Below are 21,056 nucleotides of genomic sequence, written 5' to 3' on the forward strand. Positions count from 1 at the left end.
TAGAGACAGAGACAGAGCGAGAGACAGAGCGAGAGCGAGAGAAACACAGAGGCAGACGAGTCCCCCCACCCACCTGAGAGACGGATTGAGACTCCCCTTGGGCACCTCCTTACTCGGGGGTGGGGAGGCCGTTCGGTTGGGGTACAGGTTTTCTGGGGGTGCTCCTTATGTCAGGAGGAGTCTCTCCTGGACCGCCCCCCCACCTCTCCTTCAGTCCGTCCGCCCCACGAAACCATTTCTGTATGCGATTCATTCCGTTACCTCGGTTCCGTGTCCAAGATGGCAGACGGACGCCCTGCGTGCCCCTCGGAACAGCGCCGTGACAGTCGGGAACTCAGCGTGAGGTGGGGTCCCACACGCTCCCAGGGAGGATGGGGGGAACGGGGGGTTGGTTACAATCAGCTCCCACTCCTTCTGGGAAGTTTGTCGGACAAGGGCAGGATCAGCCGGTGCTGCCTCCGCAGTCGAATATCCCACTGCCTGGACTTATTTGTGGAGAATAGGCCTCGCGCCTGAGTTAGAGGGTCGTGGGTTCGAGCCCCACTCCTGAGGCTTGAGCCCCATAATCCAGGCCGACACTCCCCGGGGGTCAGTACTGAGGGAGCGCCGCACTGTCGGAGGGTCAGTGCTGAGGGAGCGCCGCACTGTCGGAGGGTCAGTGCTGAGGGAGCGCCGCACTGTCGGAGGGTCAGTGCTGAGGGAGCGCCGCACTGTCGGAGGGTCAGTGCTGAGGGAGCGCCGCACTGTCGGAGGGTCAGTGCTGAGGGAGCGCCGCACTGTCGGAGGGTCAGTGCTGAGGGAGCGCCGCACTGTCGGAGGGTCAGTGCTGAGGGAGCGCCGCACTGTCGGAGGGTCAGTGCTGAGGGGAGCGCCGCACTGTCGGAGGGTCAGTGCTGAGGGAGCGCCGCACTTGTCGGAGGGTCAGTGCTGAGGGAGCGCCGCACTGTCGGAGGGTCGGTACTGAGGGAGCGCCGCACTGTCGGAGGGTCGGGTACTGAGGGAGCGCCGCACTGTCGGAGGGGCCGTCTTTCGGATGAGACGTTAAACCGAGGCCCCGTCTGCCCCTCTCAGGTGGATGTAAAAGATCCCACGGCCACTATTGGAAGAAGAGCAGGGGGAGTTCTCCCCCGGTGTCCTGGGGCCAATATTTATCCCTCGACCAACATCATTATAAGAACGAGCCTTATAACCAACATCAGCCACTCCCCACCCTCCAGCCCCCCTCCCCCCACCCCCCAACCCCCACCCCCCCTCCCCCCCACCCCCCTCCCCCACCCCCACCCCCTCCCTCCAGCCTCCAGCCCCCTCCCCCACCCCCCTCCCCTCCAGCCCCCTCCCCCCACGGCCAGACTCACTGGGTAGAAGACTGGAGGCTGCAGTAAAGTGCTGGGAGCAAGTGCGGACATGGCCAAAAAAACACCTCGACACTGAGCCTCACACAGTCAAAGATCTCTCCGCTCGCCACCTGGCCCCGGCAATAAATCTGGGAGGGGGGGGGGCGGTGACCACAAAATAAGATGCCCCCAGGGCCCTAACGCCCTCCACGTTCACCCAGCAACATGCTTTGGTCAACCCCACTGCTGCCATTTATAATTAACGGAGGGGAGGAGGGGGAGGGGAGCTGACCATCGAACCCCCATTTCTTCGGCCCCCACTCTGCCAGCTGGGCTAGGATGGGAAGTGACATCATCGCCTGTGATCATATGACTCCCGTGGGGAGGAGGCAGTGACTGGTTGCCATGGTTCCCCCCCCCCCGAGGCCTCGGCCTGGTGCTTCTCATTGAGCAAGTTCCAAGGCCAGGTTACATCATTGAGAGGAGGAGGCGACTTTTGTTGCTTAAAGGGACCTGTGGCCGTGTTGTAGCAGCAAGTGAGTAAAAGTGGGTCACTGCACCACCCGGGAGCGCCCAGGCTCCATCTGTACTGAGCTAGCCTTTCACCACCTGTATACATCCAATAAATGCAGCCTTGCCATTAAGGCCCAGTCGTCTTCCCTCACGGCTCTGCCATCCCCTACTGGTGAGGGGGGGGGAGAGACCCTCCTGCAGTGACTGGGGGAGGTCAGAGGGAGGGGGGGGTCTTGCAGGCACCCCCCCAAAAACAAGCCCACAGAGGCTTTCCAGCCAACATTTCAAATGACAACGAGGCAGCCAGCAGGGAGGAGGAGGGAACTTGAACCACTCAACAGGCTGACTATGCACCCACTAACTGTTCAATAAAGAAGCAATTCCCATTTATACGGCACCACTGAACATCGCTAAAACTGAATATCTGGTCATTTATCACATTGCTGTTTGCTGTGAGCAAACTGACAGCTGCCTTTCCCGTATTGCAACGGTGCCTACGTTGCAAAAGTACTTCACTGGCTGTGAAGCGCTTTGGGACGTCCTGAGGAGGTGCAAGTCGCTATACAAATGCAAATTCTCCCTGTTTCTCCCGGCTCCGGGGGTTTTTGGTCAGGGCGCAGCGTCCACTGAGGTCCAGCAGGTGGTGACGCTGAGCTCACTGAGGTCTCGGTGCTGCCACCTCTGGGTGACTGGCGGGGCTGCAGCACCCATTCAAACTTCCACCCCTCTCACCACCCACCCCGGCAAATTCCCCTTCAACCCAAAGGCCAAGTTAAAGGAGGCAGGGGGCTTTTAAACTTTGACTTTCAGCTGGAGGCTGAGTAGAAACACGTCGTTACAGTCACTGCGGGGCTGCAGATTTTCACCTTAAGGTCTCAAGTTTTTCCAAATTCTCTTGGCCCTGCTGTGAGTTCTTTTTTTTAAGAGTGACTGGGGTTGGTGGTCAGGGAGGGGCTTGAGTGTGTTTAGAAAATACTCTCGTTTATCTGCCTTAGCTCCAAGTTGATGAACGGGGCTAAAAGGGGTTAAATTACAAGGACAGGTTGCATGGACGAGGCTTGTGTTCTCTCCAGTACAGAAGATTAAGAGGTGATTTAATCGAGGTGTTTAAGACGATTAAAGGATTTGATCGGGTCGATAGAGAGAAACTATTTCCTCTGGTGGGGGGAGTCCAGAACAAGGGGGGCAGAACCTTAAAATTAGAGCCAGGCCGTTCAGGGGTGATGTCAGGAAGCACTTCCTCACACAAAGGGGAGTGGGAATCTGGAACTCTCTCCCCCAAAAAAAGCTGTTGAGGCCGGGGGTCAATTGGAAACTTCAAACTGAGATGGATGGATTTTTGTTGGGTGAGGGGATTAAAGGTTACGGAACCAAGGCGGGTAAATGGAGTTAAGATACAGATCAGCCATGATCTGATTGAATGGCGGAACAGGTTCGAGGGGCTTGAATGGCCTCCCTCCTGTTGCCATGTTCCTCACAGTGGCATGTAGGACATCCACGGGTGTCGGAGCTCCGTCTTGTCCAAGGTGACTGCTGGGAGGTTGCTGGTCCTTTGCGCAAAACTACGAGGGTTTCGTCCCAAAGTGTTGGGGCTGTGGGTCACTTCCCTCGAGGGCCCCCCTCTACCTCGTGCAGAACCTCCTCGCCAGATGACCGAGGGGGAGAGAAGTGAGCAAAGGCCAGAGGTCGCCGGCCAACATTCTACCACCCTCCAGACGTTGGCCGACCATTTTAGCAAGTTAAGGGGCAGAGAGAGAGAGAGAGAGAGAGAGATGACTGCAGTCTATCCAATGTTCAAGAAACCTGTGACAGGACTCTCTGAGCTTGGCTTGTAAGATTGAACAGGCTGGGGCTCTTTTCTCTAGAAAAGAGGAGGCTGAGGGGTGACCTGATAGAGGTCTTTAAAATTATGACAGGGTTCGACAGGGTAAACGTAGAGAAGATGTTTCCACTTGCGGGGGAGACCAGAACTAGGGGCCATAAATATAAGATAGTCACTAATAAATCCAATCGGGAATTCAGGAGAAACTTCTTTACCCAGAGAGTGGTGAGAATGTGGAACTCACTCCCACATGGAGTGGTTGAGGTGAATAGTGTAGATGGATTTAAGGGGAAGCTCGATAAACACATGAGGGAGAAAGGAATAGAAGGATATGCTGATAGGGTGAGATGAAGTAGGGAGGGAGGAGGCTCGTGTGGAGCATAAACACCAGCATGGACCAGTGGGGCCGAGTGGCCTGTTTCTGTGCTGTAATTTCTATGTATTCCCTGGAGTTTAGGAGATTTTGTTTGATCGGTGAGCAGTCACAATATCCTTGCAATAGCTGCCTCACCACAGCAGCAACCACCTCTCCCCCACCTCTCGAGGCAGAGCTGTGACGTCCCAGAGCCTGAACTGTGGAGGAAGCTGCTTTTTATAGACTTCCATTAATTCCTCGGAATCAATGTTTTAGCAGATTGTCAGAATGTGGAGCAGCTGCGGTTGGGAATGAGCAAGAACACGCAGCGGCTAATGGATGAGCTTTAAATTATTCAGTGCTGTAATGTGCGGCTCACTCTTTCTCTAGGGCTCCCATCGCTCGACCATGGGAGGCGGCACCTGATGAGCTCTGCCTCCCCCACCCCCCCCGCCTCCATTGAATTGGTCTCAGTGCCCTTGGGCTGGGGAGGGGCGCGGGGTGGTGGAATCAGCCAGTGGTTCCCCCTCCGATCTCTATCCAGAGCCATCCACTAACGAAACAAGTACAAGTGCACGGGCATCGGGAGAGCAGGCGATCAGGGCTTGGCTGCGAGGCCTCCCCCCAAGGGCGAATATCCGAGGTGGGGAACGGTTTACAAAATACCCGATTTGCTTGCGGGAGGATGAAACAAGGGACGGTGTGACACTTATTTTCTTGGCTCCTCCAATTCTGGCCTCTTGCCCATCCCCGATTTCCATCGCTCCACCATTGGCAGCCGTGCCTTCAGCTGCCTGGGCCCTAAGCTCTGGAATTCCCTCCCTAAACCCCTCCGCCTCTCTCTCCTCCTTTAAGACACTCCTTAAAACCTCCCTCTTTGACCGAGCTTTTGGTCACCTGTCCTAATATCTCCTTATGTGGCTCGGTGTCTGATTTTAGTCTGATTTACGTTCCGGTGAAGCACCCTGGGACATGCTGAATGGCGCAGTATAGTGTCAGCACGTACAGGGTTAATGACCCAGCGCTGAGCTCTGTCGTAACTCAGTGCTTCTAAGAGACTCTTAGTCACATCTCAATGTCTGAAGACTCTCATCCCCGTGATACCAGACAGCTGGATCTGGGTGCAAAAACACTGCAAGGTGTCGACAGCCTGTGCCTGACTTATCAATCTGATACGATCATAACTGGAGAATAGTTGTGATGTTCAATCACTGAACAGCCAGAGCCAACGCATGCAGTCAGAGTGGCTGAGCAGCTCGAAACTGATAAGACTTGTATTTCTGCAGCACCTTTCACCACCTCAGGACGTCCCAAAGCGCTTTACGGCCAGTGAAGTATTTTTGAAGCGTAATCACTGTTGTGATTAAGGAAACGCGGCAGCCAATTTACGCACAGCAAGATCCCACAAACAGCAATGTGATAATGACCAGATAATCTGTTTTTTTAAGTGATGTTGGTTGAGGGATAAATATTGGCCCCAGGACACCGGGGAGAACTCCCCCTGCTCTTCTTCCAATAGTGGCCGTGGGATCTTTTACATCCACCTGAGAGGGGCAGACGGGGCCTCCGACAGTGCAGCGCTCCCTCAGTACTGACCCTCCAATGGTGCGGCGCTCCCTCAGTACTGACCCTCCGACAGTGCAGCGCTCCCTCAGTACTGACCCTCCGACAGTGCAGCGCTCCCTCAGTACTGACCCTCCGACAGTGCAGCGCTCCCTCAGTACTGACCCTCCGACAGTGCAGCGCTCCCTCAGTACTGACCCTCCGACAGTGCAGCGCTCCCTCAGTACTGGCACCGGGGAGTGTCGGCCCGGATTATGGGGCTCGAGTCTCTGGAGTGGGGGCTCGATCCCACGACCTTCTAACGCCGAGGCGCGAGAGAGAGAGACACTGAGCCCCGGATGACATTCATCCTCTTTGTTGGACGGGTTTTACTAGGTACAATTTCCGAGTGGTTGGGACTGTATTTCTCAGTTACCCCTCAGTGGGTGAGTTTAAGTTACGTGTCGGGGTTAAGTGATTTTAGCAGCAGGCTGTGCGAACTCTGCTGGTTACAAGCTTCACCATGTAAGGCACGAACGTCTGTTTTCGAAGATTCAATGAACGTTTGAGAGAGATAAAACTCAGGGGAATGGCCTGTTCATTACTTTTACGTCTGTAGTAAAGTTTATCACACCCTTTCTTTGAATGGCATCCTGTTCATTTGCTTGGGATAAGTTAAAGGAAACCCACTGTTGGTTTCTAGCCCAGGCTCTCAGTGTGTGTGTTTAGTCTGTCCATCAAAGACATGGTTCACAGGATACGCTCCAGCTAATGGTATATAGAGTGAGAGTGCACAGTGCAATCCCGCTCTCATTCACCTCAATATGAGGCGTCCCACTGCGGGGGAGAAGGGGGAATGAGAACGATCGGCATTGCTGAACCCGGGCAAAATATCCCATGTACAACCCAAAACCGCAACACCCTTAAATACATTCACATCTCTGGGGGTTCATGAGAACGAGTCAGCGAGAGAGAGAAGGAGACAGGGATGGGGGAGAGACAGCGGGCAGTGCAATTAGAGAAAAAAGAAAGACTCCCATTTCGAAAGCACCTTTCACCACCTCAGGACGTCCCAAAGCGCTTTACTGCCAGTGAATTACTGAAGTGTGGTCACTGTTGAAATGTAGGAAACCAAATTGCACACAGCAAATTCCAACAAACAGCATTGTGATAATGACCACCTCCGACAGTGCGGCGCTCCCTCAGTACTGACCCTCCGACAGTGCGGCGCTCCCTCAGTACTGACCCTCCGACAGTGCGGCACTCCTTCAGTGCTGACCCTCTGACAGTGCGGCGCTCCCTCAGCACTGACCCTCCGACAGTGCAGCCCTCCCTCAGCACTGACCCTCCGACAGTGCGGCGCTCCCTCAGCACTGACCCTCCGACAGTGCGGCGCTCCCTCAGCACTGACCCTCCGACAGTGCGGCGCTCCCTCAGCACTGACCCTCCGACAGTGCGGCGCTCCCTCAGCACTGACCCTCCGACAGTGCGGCGCTCCCTCAGCACTGACCCTCCGACAGTGCGGCACTCCCTCAGCACTGACCCTCCGACAGTGTGGCGCTCCCTCAGCACTGACCCTCCGACAGTGCGGCACTCCCTCAGCACTGACCCTCCGACAGTGCGGCGCTCCCTCAGTACTGACCCTCCGACAGTGCGGCGCTCCCTCAGTACTGACCCTCCGACAGTGCGGCGCTCCCTCAGTACTGACCCTCCGACAGTGCGGCGCTCCCTCAGTACTGACCCTCCGACAGTGCGGCGCTCCCTCAGTACTGACCCTCCGACAGTGCGGCGCTCCCTCAGTACTGACCCTCCGACAGTGCGGCGCTCCCTCAGTACTGACCCTCCGACAGTGCGGCGCTCCCTCAGCACTGACCCTCCGACAGTGCGGCGCTCCCTCAGTACTGACCCTCCGACAGTGCGGCGCTCCCTCAGTACTGACCCTCCGACAGTGCGGCGCTCCCTCAGCACTGACCCTCCGACAGTGCGGCGCTCCCTCAGTACTGACCCTCCGACAGTGTGGCGCTCCCTCAGCACTGACCCTCCGACAGTGCGGCGCTCCCTCAGTACTGACCCTCCGACAGTGTGGCGCTCCCTCAGCACTGACCCTCCGACAGTGCGGCGCTCCCTCAGCACTGACCCTCCGACAGTGCGGCGCTCCCTCAGTACTGACCCTCCGACAGTGCGGCACTCCCTCAGCACTGACCCTCCGACAGTGCGGCGCTCCCTCAGTACTGCACAAGGAGTGTCGACCTGAATTATGACCTCAAGTCTCTGGACCTTGTGATTTCGAGGTGAGAGTGCGACCCACTGCTGACACTGTGCGTAGAGAGCGTGACCAGCCATCGACATACCTGCCACATATACCTGCCACATATACCTTCCATGCAAGAGAAGCATTGAATCTGGTGCTGTGGGTTATTTTTTGGATCAGTGCCCGAGTTCATGCAGTGATTTAAGCCCTGGGAGTGTTTTTTTCAATGGTTCAATTGTTTCGAAACGGTCAGCCTGAACTGGATGAACAAGTGAGTATCTGGATTCCAATTACAACTGCGATAGCTGAAGAATGCAATTTGCATGCAGTTTACAGGGTTCTGACTGCCATCATACACCTGCTGAATCCAAGGCATTTGGATCATTGAATTAACTGTTTGGTCACTGAACTCAAAGCAAGAACGAACTTGCATTTATACAGCACTTTTCAGGACGTCCCAAAGCGCTTTACAGCCAATGAAGTACTTTTTTTTTTGAAGTGTAGTCACTGCTGTAATGTAGGAAACGCAGCAGCTAATTTGCACACAGCAAGATCCCACAAACAGCAATGTGATAATGACCGGATCATCTGTTTTTTTAGCGAAGTTGGTTGAGGGATAAATATTGACCAGGACACTGCTCCTGCTCTTCTTTGAAATAGTGGCCGTGGGATATTTTACGTTCACGAGAGGGCAGACGGGGCCTCGGTTTAACGTCTCATCCGACAGATGGCACCTCCGACAGTGCGGCGCTCCCTCGGTGCTGGCACCGGGAGTGTCGGCCTGGATTACGGGGCTCAAGTCTCTGGAGTGGGGGTTCGAACCCACGACCTTCTGACTCAGAGGCGAGAGTAGGCGTCACTGGGAGGGGGGAGGGAGGCTCCTGTCCCTTCTGTCTGAGGATCTAAGTGTGTGTGTTTATGTGCGTTTATACCTGTATCAATCTATGGCTCTGCCTGCACCTGTGACTCAGTGTGGACCAGCTGTCCGTTTGTGTGTGCCCGTCTGGGGTGAGCTCTCTCCGGCACAAATATCATTTTCTTGATGGGTATTTCTGAAATTGTCAGTGACTAAGTTTAACCGGTGATGCAAGGCTCCACCCTGCACAGTCTGCTGCCAGCCAGCCGAACATTCCTGCTGTACAGGAGCTCGTTCTCACTGCAGCTCCTGCAGTTTACCGACAGGCACCAGAGCGGGGATCTGCACCACTGTCCAGCAACGCTGATCCTGGGTGTGAGCGTATCGGGGGCACCGTCCGGAGACTCTGGCCATCTGTCCGCAGTCTGCCTGCACCCCCACACCGTGAGAATGGAGAGGACCCATTAATTCAGCAGGTAACAACACTTAGTGTTTATACAGCACCTTTAACATAGTAAAACCTCCCAGGGCGCTTCACAGGAGCGTTGATCAGACAGAAATTGACACCGAGCCACATGAGGAGATATTAGGACAGGTGACCAAAAGCTCGGTCAAAGAGGGAGGTTTTAAGGAGCGTCTTAAAGGAGGAGAGAGAGGCGGAGAGGTTTAGGGAGGGAATTCCAGAGCTTAGGGCCCAGGCAGCTGAAGGCACGGCCGCCAATGGTGGAGCGATGGAAATCGGGGATGGGCAAGAGGCCAGAATTGGAGGAGCGCAGAGATCCCGGAGGGTTGTAGGGCTGGAGGAGGTTACAGAGATAGGGAGGAGGGGCGAGGGCCACGGAGGGAAATTTGAACCCAGGATGAGAATTTTAAATTCGAGGTGTTCCCGGACCGGGAGCCGATGTAGGTCAGCGAGCACAGGGGGCGATAGGTGAACGGGACTGGGTGCGAGTTAGGGTACGGGGGAGGGGGAGCAGAGCTGAGCGGGGAGTGAGCTGGAAACATTCAAGGTGTGTGCCACACCGGGCGGTGCCTTTATAAGACCATAAGAGATAGGAGCAGGAGTAGGCCATTCGGCCCCTCGAGCCTGCTCCGCCATTCAATGAGATCACGGCTGATCTGATTTTTACCTCAACTCGACTTTCCCGCCCTTTCCCCATATCTTTTGACTCCCTTGAATGTATTCAATGACTCGGCCTCCACAGCTTTTTGGGGTAAAGAATTCCAAAGATTCACGACCCTCTGGGAGAAGAAATTCCTCCTCATTTCCGTCTTAAACGGGCGACCCCTTATTCTGAGCATTCAGGGTCACCGGGGGGATCGAACGGGGAACTCAGTTATTGGATCATCTTTCACAGCCGACCAATGTCACCCCTTTCAAGCTGGTCGCAAGCATAAATCTCAAGTCTGCAAACTTTCAATAAAAACAGCGGTGATATAAGGAAGTAATAGAACACTGTGCAAATATTTGCTGAATTGTCAACAAACAGCGATCGGGTTTCGTTGAACTGTCCTGAGTTAAAGCCGGCCGCTGGTAATACATCAGTCTGTCCACTGCAGTAAGGGCTTGTGTGTACAGCACTACACTTCAGTTACAGAGTCACGTTATCACCAGCCTGACCATCGGGCAAGAGTGACTAAGGTCACAGCCCAACGAGTGTGACTTAATGGGGCCGTGGAATAGGGAGCTCCGCATTGCGAGCTGGGGCCTGTCGGGGGCTGGAGCCAATGAGCTGTTCCGGCCCAGGGTCAGAGGCCCGCGAGTGGTGGGGGGGAGGAAGGGGAGGAGACGGGGAGCGAAGAGTGCGTGCAGCTGACCCGCAAACGGTACATCCCCGTCACTGGCGCAGAGGCATTTCTGTTTTGTTGCCCCACCCGCTTCAGATAGCACCGGCGCGCTTGTGATCTACCGGCCAGCTATTCGCCCTTGGGGGGTATCACAGCCGAGCGGTCACCTGCCAGCCACAGGCACGCGGGGTGTTGGGGGGGGGCGGGGTCACTGAGTACCGATCAGGAGCGGGAAACCCTGGCCTGACTTATCCCCCTCCGCCCCCAACCCCAGTCCACCGGGCACCGAGACCAATTGAAGTTCCCTATCTCGGCAGAGACCGGGGATCAAAGCCCGGGTGGGGGAATGGCTCAGAATCGGGCAGCGCACCCATTGAGTCGGTGCTGGGTCCACCGATCTCGCCCAGCGCAGGACTAGAATTGCTACAGATGGCCGCAGTTCTGTTTCGGAACTATAAAATATCAGCGGTGCTCTGTTGGGGGTTAATTAAGAGCAGGTCTGTCAATGGTTACAGGATGGGGCAGCCTGTGTCTTCTGTTTATAGTTGAAAGGGGCTCAATTGCTTCATTCCAATTACGGAGAGGCCCCTCTCTTTAAAGCTTGAAATCTTCTACCCTGCAGATTTGTGCATCTGGAGTTTTGTTTCCAATCACAGAACGAGGCCATTTGGCCCATCCTGCCTGTGCCGGCTCTTTGAAAGAGCTATCCAACTAGTCCCACTCCCCTGCTCTTTCCCCGTAGCCCCTGCACATTTTCTCCCCTTCAAGTATTTCTCCAATTTCCCTTTTGAAAGTTATTATTGAATCTGCTTCCACCGCCCTTTCAGGCAGTGAATTCCAGATCATCACAACTCGCTGCGTTAAAAAATGTTCTCCATTTAGAAGTAGTTAGTTCTGGCTTTTGATGTCAAACAGATATATAATTTTTGCTTGTTGTCTTGTGTTAAGATAGCCAGTTACAATGTATGAAAAGGTGCAAATGATGGAATTGATCCACCAAACACATCTCCTCATTAGATTGTTGGCAGGTGATGTTCTAGATTTCCACATCAATTGTAGAAATACTGAACCGAGCTGTAGTTTCACTGGATTTCAGACTCTTAAGACTGAAGGACTCAGCCAGTGTTTGGCTTACATTTTTCAGTTGATAGCCTCGAACTGCAAGATGCTGAGTTATCCCAAGAGATGCTTTAGTTTCAACAGTGTGCCCAGTGCAGGAATCACGGGTACGTGTTGGCTCTGAAGGGACACCAGAGATTCTGCACGTGGAGAGAGTGCCAGTGTAAGAAATGTAACCTGATCGCAGAGAGACTGGAGAAGGGGCACAGAGGTCTGAAAGGGGCGGTCTGTATTTGTGTATCTTAAAATATGGTTGTCTTATATTTTCTAGAATGTGCTTAGTAATGTCGCTTCCATATATTATTCTAATTGTAAATAAATCCGACTAGCTGATTTAGCCTGTGCAAATCTCACATTAGTGTGTGATATTTAGTGTCTGATAGAACGAAGTGATGGAGAGAATCCTATACAGATTCCAGTCTCCTGTTTACCACAATCAGCGCTCGCTCAGTACTGCACTGGGAGTGACAGCCTGGATTAGGTGCTGAAATCTCTGTGATGGGGCTCGAACCCACAAGCACCAGCCTCAGAGGTACGAGTGCTACCGTCTGAGCCGAGCTCAAACTGTTCGACCCGACCCGTAGTGTTGATGTAGGAACCTTTGTTTGCCAACAATATGCAGCAGCCAATATTATTTCTCCCCTCCTCTCCCGCCTCCCGCCTCTTCACAGGTGCCAACCGCCTGTACCTCACTCGCGGACTCTCTCCATGTGCGTGCGCCTGGACGATGAGTGCCGGCTATTCAACCATGGGGGGAAGGCACCGAAGCCTCTCCCCACCTGATATCCATTTACTACTGTTGCAATGGGAGGTCACTGAGACAGCGATTACAAGCCCCCCGCCCGCCCCCCATCAAGCAGTGCCCCTGGACAATCCTAGTGCTCCCAACATTAGCTGACCCAGTACAGACCGAGGATCAACACTGGGCCAGTTCCACGTCGGTGGTGGTGGTGGGGGGGAGGGGGGGCGTTCACCCCGGGAGCAATGAGTTGCTCCTCCTCGTATCGGTTGCACAAGAAAGCGAGTGGCGCTCCCTCGACTCTGATGTTATCAGCCTGATGTCCAATTTCCTTGATCCGCTTCCAGCATCCTCCTGCTCCACGGCTCCGCCCTGCCTACGGGCAAATACCAAACCGCCATTTGCTTTTGTTTTTTTTTTAAAAATCGAGCACCAACTGAGAAACAAAACCACCCAAGCACTATGACACCACCTGCTCCCTCAGGCCTGGACCTGGATGGTATTTTGAAGGTTTTACCCGGTAGTGCAGTGGGAGTTCCCTACTGTATTCCGATGGTTACCGCGAGTTGCCGGCATTAACCCCTCGCTGATGGTCACCAATCTTACTGTAGCAGCTCATAAACACGTAAAGAAAGAACTCCCACTTCGACAGCCCCTTTCCCCACCTCAGGACGTCCCAAAGCGCTTTACAACCAATGAAGTACTTTTTTTTTGAAGTGTGGTCACTGTTGTAATGCAGGAAACGCGGCAGCCAATTTGCGCACAGCAAGATCCCACAAACAGCAATGTGATAATGACCAGATCATCTGTTTTTTTAGTGATGTTGGTTGAGGGATAAATATTGGCCCCAGGACACCGGGGAGAACTCCCCCTGCTCTTCTTCCAATAGTGGCCGTGGGATCTTTTACATCCACCTGAGAGGGGCAGACGGGGCCTCGGTTTAACGTCTCATCCGAAAGACGGCACCTCCAACAGTGCAGCGCTCCCTCAGTACTGACCCTCCGACAGTGCAGCACTCCCTCAGTACTGACCCTCCGACAGTGCAGCACTCCCTCAGTACTGACCCTCCGACAGTGCAGCGCTCCCTCAGTACTGACCCTCCGACAGTGCAGCGCTCCCTCAGTACTGACCCTCCGACAGTGCGGCACTCCCTCAGTACTGACCCTCCGACAGTGCGGCGCTCCCTCAGTACTGACCCTCCGACAGTGCAGCACTCCCTCAGTACTGACCCTCCGACAGTGCAGCACTCCCTCAGTACTGACCCTCCAACAGTGCAGCACTCCCCCAGTACTGACCCTCCGACAGTGCGGCGCTCCCTCAGTACTGACCCTCCGACAGTGCAGCACTCCCTCAGTACTGACCCTCCGACAGTGCAGCACTCCCTCAGTACTGACCCTCCGACAGTGCAGCACTCCCCCAGTACTGACCCTCTGACAGTGCGGCACTCCCTCAGTACCGACCCTCCGACAGTGCAGCGCTCCCTCAGTACTGACCCTCCGACAGTGCAGCGCTCCCTCAGTACTGACCCTCCGGCAGTGCAGCGTTCCCTCAGTACTGACCCTCCGACAGTGCAGCACTCCCTCAGTACTGACCCTCCGACAGTGCAGCGTTCCCTCAGTACTGACCCTCCGACGCTCCCTCAGTACTGACCCTCCGACAGTGCGGCGCTCCCTCAGTACTGACCCTCCGACAGTGCAGCGCTCCCTCAGTACTGACCCTCCGACAGTGCGGCGCTCCCTCAGTACTGACCCTCCGACAGTGCAGCGCTCCCTCAGCACTGGCACTGGGAGTGTCGGCCTGGCTAATGGGGCTCAAGTCTGTGGATTGGGGGCTCAAACCCATGAGCTTCTGACCCAGAGGCGAGAGAGAGACACTGAGCCACAGCCGGCACTGAACAAAATCATCAGAGGCCCTCAACACAATTGGCCATTCCCCCGACGGCTGCCATCTTTCCCGATGAACGTCAGGCTATTTTGCGGACAATCGTCTGATGCTCTGAGCTGTGTCTGCAGCAGAGACAAGTCACAGTCATGCCTGTTTCGTGCAAACGGAAGCTGGGTCAGTGCCCAGCTCTCGCTATACCCTCAGACAGGAACCAGTAAAACTGCATTCCCGGCTGGCCCCAGGTGTCACGCTGTGTATATAATGGGCGCAACTGAAAACTCACTAAATATTTATTCAGCAATTCAGAAAATAACAACACCGGTATCAATACTGCAACCATGGGAGCAGTAAGGGGAGGGACGAGAGCCTTGTTTATCTTCTGACTATTGGTAATTGTCAATACAATGGATTTCCACAGCTCCCCATACACTCGGCTTAAATCCATTTCGCTTCATTGATTTTATTTCAATTTTCATTCCAAAACAATTTCAAGCCAGAATACTGAACCAATATCGCTGTATAAATGTACGTTCCATCACTGCTGATTACTGCACTTGTGCGGGCAGTGTGCGAGAGCGCGAGCCCGCGTGCGGGGTGAGAGCGAGGGAGAGCGCGCGCGTGGGAGCGAGCGGGAGCGAGCGCGGGGGAGAGCGAGCGAGCGGGAGCGAGCGCGCGCGGGCGGGGAAGAGTGAGTGGGAGCGAGCGGGGGAGAGCGATCCGGAGCGCGCGCGCGGGAGGGGGAGAGCGCGCGCGGGGGGCGGAGAGAGCGCGCGCGGGCGAGGGAGAGCGAGCGCGCGCGCGGGCGAGGGAGAGCGAGCGCGCGCGCGGGCGAGGGAGAGAGAGCGCGCGCGCGGGCGAGGGAGAGAGAGCGCGCGCGCGGGCGAGGGAGAGAGAGCGCGCGCGCGGGCGAGGGAGAGAGAGCGCGCGCGCGGGCGAGGGAGAGAGAGCGCGCGCGCGGGCGAGGGAGAGAGCGCGCGCGCGCGGGCGAGGGAGAGAGCGCGCGCGCGCGGGCGAGGGAGAGAGCGCGCGCGCGCGGGCGAGGGAGAGAGAGCGCGCGCGCGGGCGAGGGAGAGAGAGCGCGCGCGCGGGCGAGGGAGAGAGAGCGCGCGCGCGGGCGAGGGAGAGAGAGCGCGCGCGCGGGCGAGGGAGAGAGAGCGCGCGCGCGGGCGAGGGAGAGAGAGCGCGCGCGCGGGCGAGGGAGAGAGAGCGCGCGCGCGGGCGAGGGAGAGAGAGCGCGCGCGCGGGCGAGGGAGAGCGAGCGCGCGCGCGGGCGAGGGAGAGCGAGCGCGCGGGCGAGGGAGAGCGAGCGCGCGGGCGAGGGAGAGCGAGCGCGCGGGCGAGGGAGAGAGAGCGCGCGGGCGAGGGAGAGAGAGCGCGCGGGCGAGGGAGAGAGAGCGCGCGGGCGAGGGAGAGAGAGCGCGCGGGCGAGGGAGAGAGAGCGTGCGCATGCGGGCGAGGGAGAGAGAGCGCGCGGGCGAGGGAGAGAGAGCGCGCGGGCGAGGGAGAGAGAGCGCGCGGGCGAGGGAGAGAGAGCGCGCGGGCGAGGGAGAGAGAGCGCGCGGGCGAGGGAGAGCGAGCGCGCGGGCGAGGGAGAGCGAGCGCGCGGGCGAGGGAGAGCGAGCGCGCGGGCGAGGGAGAGAGCGCGCGCGGGCGAGGGAGAGAGAGCGCGCGGGCGAGGGAGAGAGAGCGCGCGGGCGAGGGAGAGAGAGCGCGCGGGCGAGGGAGAGAGAGCGCGCGGGCGAGGGAGAGAGAGCGCGCGGGCGAGGGAGAGAGAGCGCGCGGGCGAGGGAGAGAGAGCGCGCGGGCGAGGGAGAGAGAGCGCGCGGGCGAGGGAGAGAGAGCGCGCGGGCGAGGGAGAGAGAGCGCGCGCGCGGGCGAGGGAGAGAGAGCGCGCGCGGGCGAGGGAGAGAGAGCGCGCGCGCGGGCGAGGGAGAGAGAGCGCGCGCGCGGGCGAGGGAGAGAGAGCGCGCGCGCGGGCGAGGGAGAGAGAGCGCGCGCGCGGGCGAGGGAGAGAGAGCGCGCGCGCGGGCGAGGGAGAGAGAGCGCGCGCGCGGGCGAGGGAGAGAGCGCGCGCGCGGGCGAGGGAGAGAGCGCGAGCGCGCGGGCGAGGGAGAGAGAGCGAGCGCGCGGGCGAGGGAGAGCGAGCGCGCGGGCGAGGGAGAGAGAGCGTGCGCATGCGGGCGAGGGAGAGAGAGCGCGCGGGCGAGGGAGAGAGAGCGCGCGGGCGAGGGAGAGAGAGCGCGCGGGCGAGGGAGAGAGAGCGCGCGGGCGAGGGAGAGAGAGTGCGCGGGCGAGGGAGAGAGAGCGTGCGCATGCGGGCGAGGGAGAGAGAGCGCGCGGGCGAGGGAGAGAGCGCGCGGGCGAGGGAGAGAGAGCGCGCGGGCGAGGGAGAGAGAGCGCGCGGGCGAGGGAGAGAGAGCGCGCGGGCGCGGGAGAGAGAATGAGTGTGTCCGTGGGCGCTGGGTGGGGGGACAGGGCTCGGCTGTGTGCTCGGGACGGCGAGGGGCCTTTCCCCACTTCTCTCCCGCGTCTCAGGGCCTCGGATGTTTTATTTACGATTGTCTCCCTTAAATTAAACATGTGAAAAGTAGCTACAGCAGGTCTGGGAATAGTGAAGAGATGAATTATGGATGAACCGCTCTCTTGACACTGAGTGGCTGTGATAATGGGGCCAGTTACACAAGCTGTCCTTGTGGGCCCTGCTGTCCAAGGAGAGCCTTCCCAATGGCTGAGGTGGGTTTTGTGGTGTAATGGTTATGGTACGGGTCGAGAAAAGAACTCCCATTCCTGCCGGGCCTTTCACCACCTCAGGACGGCCCAAAGCACTTTACAGCCAATGAAGTACTTTTTGAAGTGTAGTCACTGTTGTAATGTAGGAAACACGACAGTCAATTTGCGCACAGCAAGATCCCACAAACAGCAATGAGATGATGACCGGATAGAGGTTGGTTGAGGATAAACATTGGCCCAGGACACCGGGGAGAACTCCCCCTGCTCTTCTTCCAATAGTGGCCGTGGGATCTTTTACATCCACCTGAGAGGGGCAGACGGGGCCTCGGTTTAACGTTTCATCCAAAAGACGGCACCTCCGACAGTGCGGCGCTCCCTCAGTACTGACCCTCCGACAGTGCGGCGCTCCCTCAGTACCGACCCTCCGACAGTGCGGCGCTCCCTCAGTACTGACCCTCCGACAGTGCGGCGCTCCCTCAGTACTGACCCTCCGACAGTGCGGCGCTCCCTCAGTACCGACCCTCCGACAGTGCGGCGCTCCCTCGGTACCGACCCTCCGACAGTGCGGCGCTCCCTCGGTACCGACCCTCCGACAGTGCGGCGCTCCCTCGGTACCGACCCTCCGACAGTGCGGCGCTCCCTCAGTACCGACCCTCCGACAGTGCGGCGCTCCCTCAGTACCGACCCTCCGACAGTGCGGCGCTCCCTCAGTACCGACCCTCCGACAGTGCGGCGCTCCCTCAGTACCGACCCTCCGACAGCGCGGCGCTCCCTCAGTACCGACCCTCCGACAGCGCGGCGCTCCCTCAGTACCGACCCTCCGACAGCGCGGCGCTCCCTCAGTACCGACCCTCCGACAGCGCGGCGCTCCCTCAGTACCGACCCTCCGACAGCGCGGCGCTCCCTCAGTACCGACCCTCCGACAGCGCGGCGCTCCCTCAGTACCGACCCTCCGACAGCGCGGCGCTCCCTCAGTACCGACCCTCCGACAGCGCGGCGCTCCCTCAGTACCGACCCTCCGACAGCGCGGCGCTCCCTCAGTACTGACCCTCCGACAGTGCGGCGCTCCCTCAGTACTGACCCTCCGACAGTGCGGCGCTCCCTCAGTACTGACCCTCCGACAGTGCGGTGCTCCCTCAGTACTGACCCTCCGACAGTGCGGCGCTCCCTCAGTACTGACCCTCCGACAGTGCGGCGCTCCCTCAGTACTGGCACCGGGAGTGTTGGCCTGGATTATGGGCTCAAGTCTCTGGAGTGGGGACTCGAACCCACGACCCTCTGATTCAGAGGCGAGTGTGCTCCCCGCTGAGCCACGAATGAACAAAGAAAGGGGCGAGGTACTAATGGAGCTCCAGATCTGTAGAAGGATATTCTCAGGGAGAGAAGGGAGGAAGATTAGGGAGAGCGGGGAGTTTGGCACCGGGCACAGGTCATAACGAAGCGATGCCGGATTTCCGTCCCAGAGCTCCCTCGGGCTGCGGCTCCTCGCTGTGAGCTCAAACGGGGAGAGTTTGCCTTCACATCCATATCCCACAACGGGGAAGGCGGATTCTCTGCAGCACTCGAGCTCGTTGTTTACTTACAAAAGCTGACACAATATTTGTTCAAAGTAAGCAGGTAAAGTGAAGTTTCACACATAACGCACAAGGGCAGAGGCGGATACAGGGCAGCGGGAGCGCGGCTGTGATCTCGGGCATCGTTGGGTCTCCCCCTTTGCCCCTCCCCCCCCCCCCACCCTGGGGTGAAGTGAGGACCTCTCTTTCCCCACTCCCCTACCCCGCAGCTCACAAACTCCACTGAGAAGGGGTTTTCACACGTGCGAGTTGACATATCCGCCTTGGTAAATCTGCAGGACTTCCGTCAGTGCCGGACGGTTAAGGATTGGGCGTGGGAAGGATCGGAGGAGGTTCTTCGGGAATCTGGGAACATCAGACAGGTACAGTGAGCCATCCTGCAGTGATTTCAATGTTTAAGTATACTTTACCTGGGAGCTGTATTGTGTCGGGGATGTGAAAACCACCTCCTCCCCCACTGCCCCGGGGCAGATTATAGTCACGGAGGTCACGGAGGGGATGAGAGGCTGGCTGGGGGCGGCGGGGGCCGAGGTGGGGAACTAGGTACTCGCTGCCCCCCAGGGCTGAGAAGGCAGATTGCCCACTGCCCCCGTGATCTCTCCCCCAGCACCCTGTAGCCTGGCATAAGCAGACGGAGGAGGTTTGGGGAGGGCGGGGGGGGGGTGGGGGGAGGTGTCTGTCTCTCTGCTCACGGGGAGTGACGCGAGGTGCAGTCCAGACCCGCACAAGGTTTTAAAATGTGGTTTTCCCCCCCCGTTTCCACCACCCCCCCCCCCCACTTGCTGGCGTGTGGGTTCCGTGCCCACCAGATCCCCCCGTCCGCACCTCGCTCCATTCTTCACGTGCGAACAACGGCGAGTTGCATTTGACCCTTGCGAAGCAGCACGGCCAGACTTGTCCGGGATGCACCCCGCGGTCGAACAGCCGACACTCACCAGGCTCGTGCGGGTCTGACAGCTGGTTGGATGAGATGGCAGGGGGCGGGAGGCCGGAGGGACTGTACCTCAGCTGGGGAAAGGACAGGGAGGGAAAGTCAAATGAATGGGTATCAATGGGCTTTATCAATAAAGGCATGGAGAACAAAAGCAAGGAAGTTATGCTAAACCTTTTATAAAACACTGGTTAGGTCTCGGCTGGAGTTTTGTGTCCAATTCTGGGCACCGCACTTTAGGAAGGATGTCGGGGTCTTGGAGAGGGTGCAGAGGAGATTTACGAGAATGGTCCCAGGGATGAGGGACTTCAGTTATGTGGAGAGACTGGAGAATCTGGGATTGTTCACCTTAGAGCAGAGAAGGTTAAGGGGAGATTTAATCGAGGGGTTCAAAATCATGAGGGGTTTTGATCGAGTAAATAAGGAGAAACTGTTTCCAGTGGCAGGAGGGTCAATAGAGGCATGTTCCCGATGGCTGGGGAGTCCAGAACCAGGGGTCACAGTCTCAGGATACGGGGAATGCCATTTAGAACCGAGATTAGGAGAAATTTCTTCACTCAGAGGGTGGTGAACCTGTGGAATTCTCTACCACAGAAGGCAGTGGAGGCCAAGTCATTAGATGTATTCAAGGAGACAGATATATTTCTTAATGCTAAAGGGATCAAGGGATATGGGGAAAAAGCGGGAACAGGGTACTGAGTTAGAGGATCAGCCGTGATCATTCTGAATGGCGGAGCAGGCCCGAAGGGCCGAATGGCCTACTCTTGCTCCTATTTTCTACGATTCTATGAGGGTCAGTAACCAGAGGACACAGATTTAAGGTGACTGGCAAAAGAACCGGGGGAAGACGAGGAGAATGTTTTTTACGCAGCGAGTTGTGATGATCTGGAATTCACTGCCTGAAAGGGCGGTGGAAGCAGATTCAATAATAACTTTCAAAAGGGAATTGGATAAATACTCGAAGGGGAAAAATTGCAGGGCTACGGGGAAAGAGCAGGGGGGAGTGGGACTAATTGGAGAGCTCTTTCAAAGAGCCGGCACAGGCACGATGGGCCGAATGGCCCCCTCCTGTGTTCTATGATTCCACAACAGGTGGTGCAATGGCATCATCACCATTCCACCCCCACCCTGAGTTCCTACCTGTGTGGAACGAACGCTAGAGGGGGACGCTACGCCAAAGGGATGTGCCAACCAAATCTCTCGATTTGGGCCCGCCACTGTACGATTCTCCCTCGGCCGAAGCCAGTTGTTGGCGAGCTGCATGAAAACAGCACAAATAAACCAAGGGGAAGAAAGGACAGAATCAACAAAAGCAGAACTATCAGTTAATCTTATGTGCACTTGTGTTTGAGCAGCAGATAAACTGTTGCCTTGGCAACATAATATAGTAGAAACCCTTCCATATAACCTGTGCTCAAACCACAAGTATTCCCATCACCCACAATTCTTGTCTTTAACAAATTATTTTAGATTCATTTTGTACTTCCTTCGAGTGAAAGGTTAGAAATTCAATATTTCTCACCATTTAGAGGCAGTGCCAAGACAGCTCCCTCTAGACTGTCCCATCAAACACTCCCAGGGCAGGTACAGGGTTAGATACAGAGTAAAGCTCCCTCTA

The 21,056-nt window shown here is 57.1% G+C and overlaps 1 protein-coding gene across 3 annotated transcripts in view; it reads right to left on the reverse strand.

Moving 5' to 3' along the window:
* The window catches only part of LOC137306362 (galectin-12-like), a 26,457-nt gene extending 18,480 nt beyond the window's left edge, over nt 1-7,977 (reverse strand). Inside the window, exon 1 of one of the 3 annotated variants that reach the window (XM_067975515.1) lies at nt 7,918-7,977. In XM_067975515.1, the coding sequence (XP_067831616.1) occupies nt 7,918-7,950 (33 nt within the window). In that variant the 5' untranslated portion in view covers nt 7,951-7,977. Of the gene's footprint in view, nt 1-261; nt 612-1,355; nt 1,683-7,917 lie in introns of those variants that run through there. The other 2 variants (XM_067975514.1, XM_067975516.1) reach the window with 2 other exon arrangements.
* Nucleotides 7,978-21,056: the final 13,079 nt, after the last annotated feature.

This window comes from Heptranchias perlo, chromosome 43 (genome assembly GCF_035084215.1).
Source record: "Heptranchias perlo isolate sHepPer1 chromosome 43, sHepPer1.hap1, whole genome shotgun sequence".
Classification (NCBI taxonomy): domain Eukaryota; kingdom Metazoa; phylum Chordata; class Chondrichthyes; order Hexanchiformes; family Hexanchidae; genus Heptranchias; species Heptranchias perlo.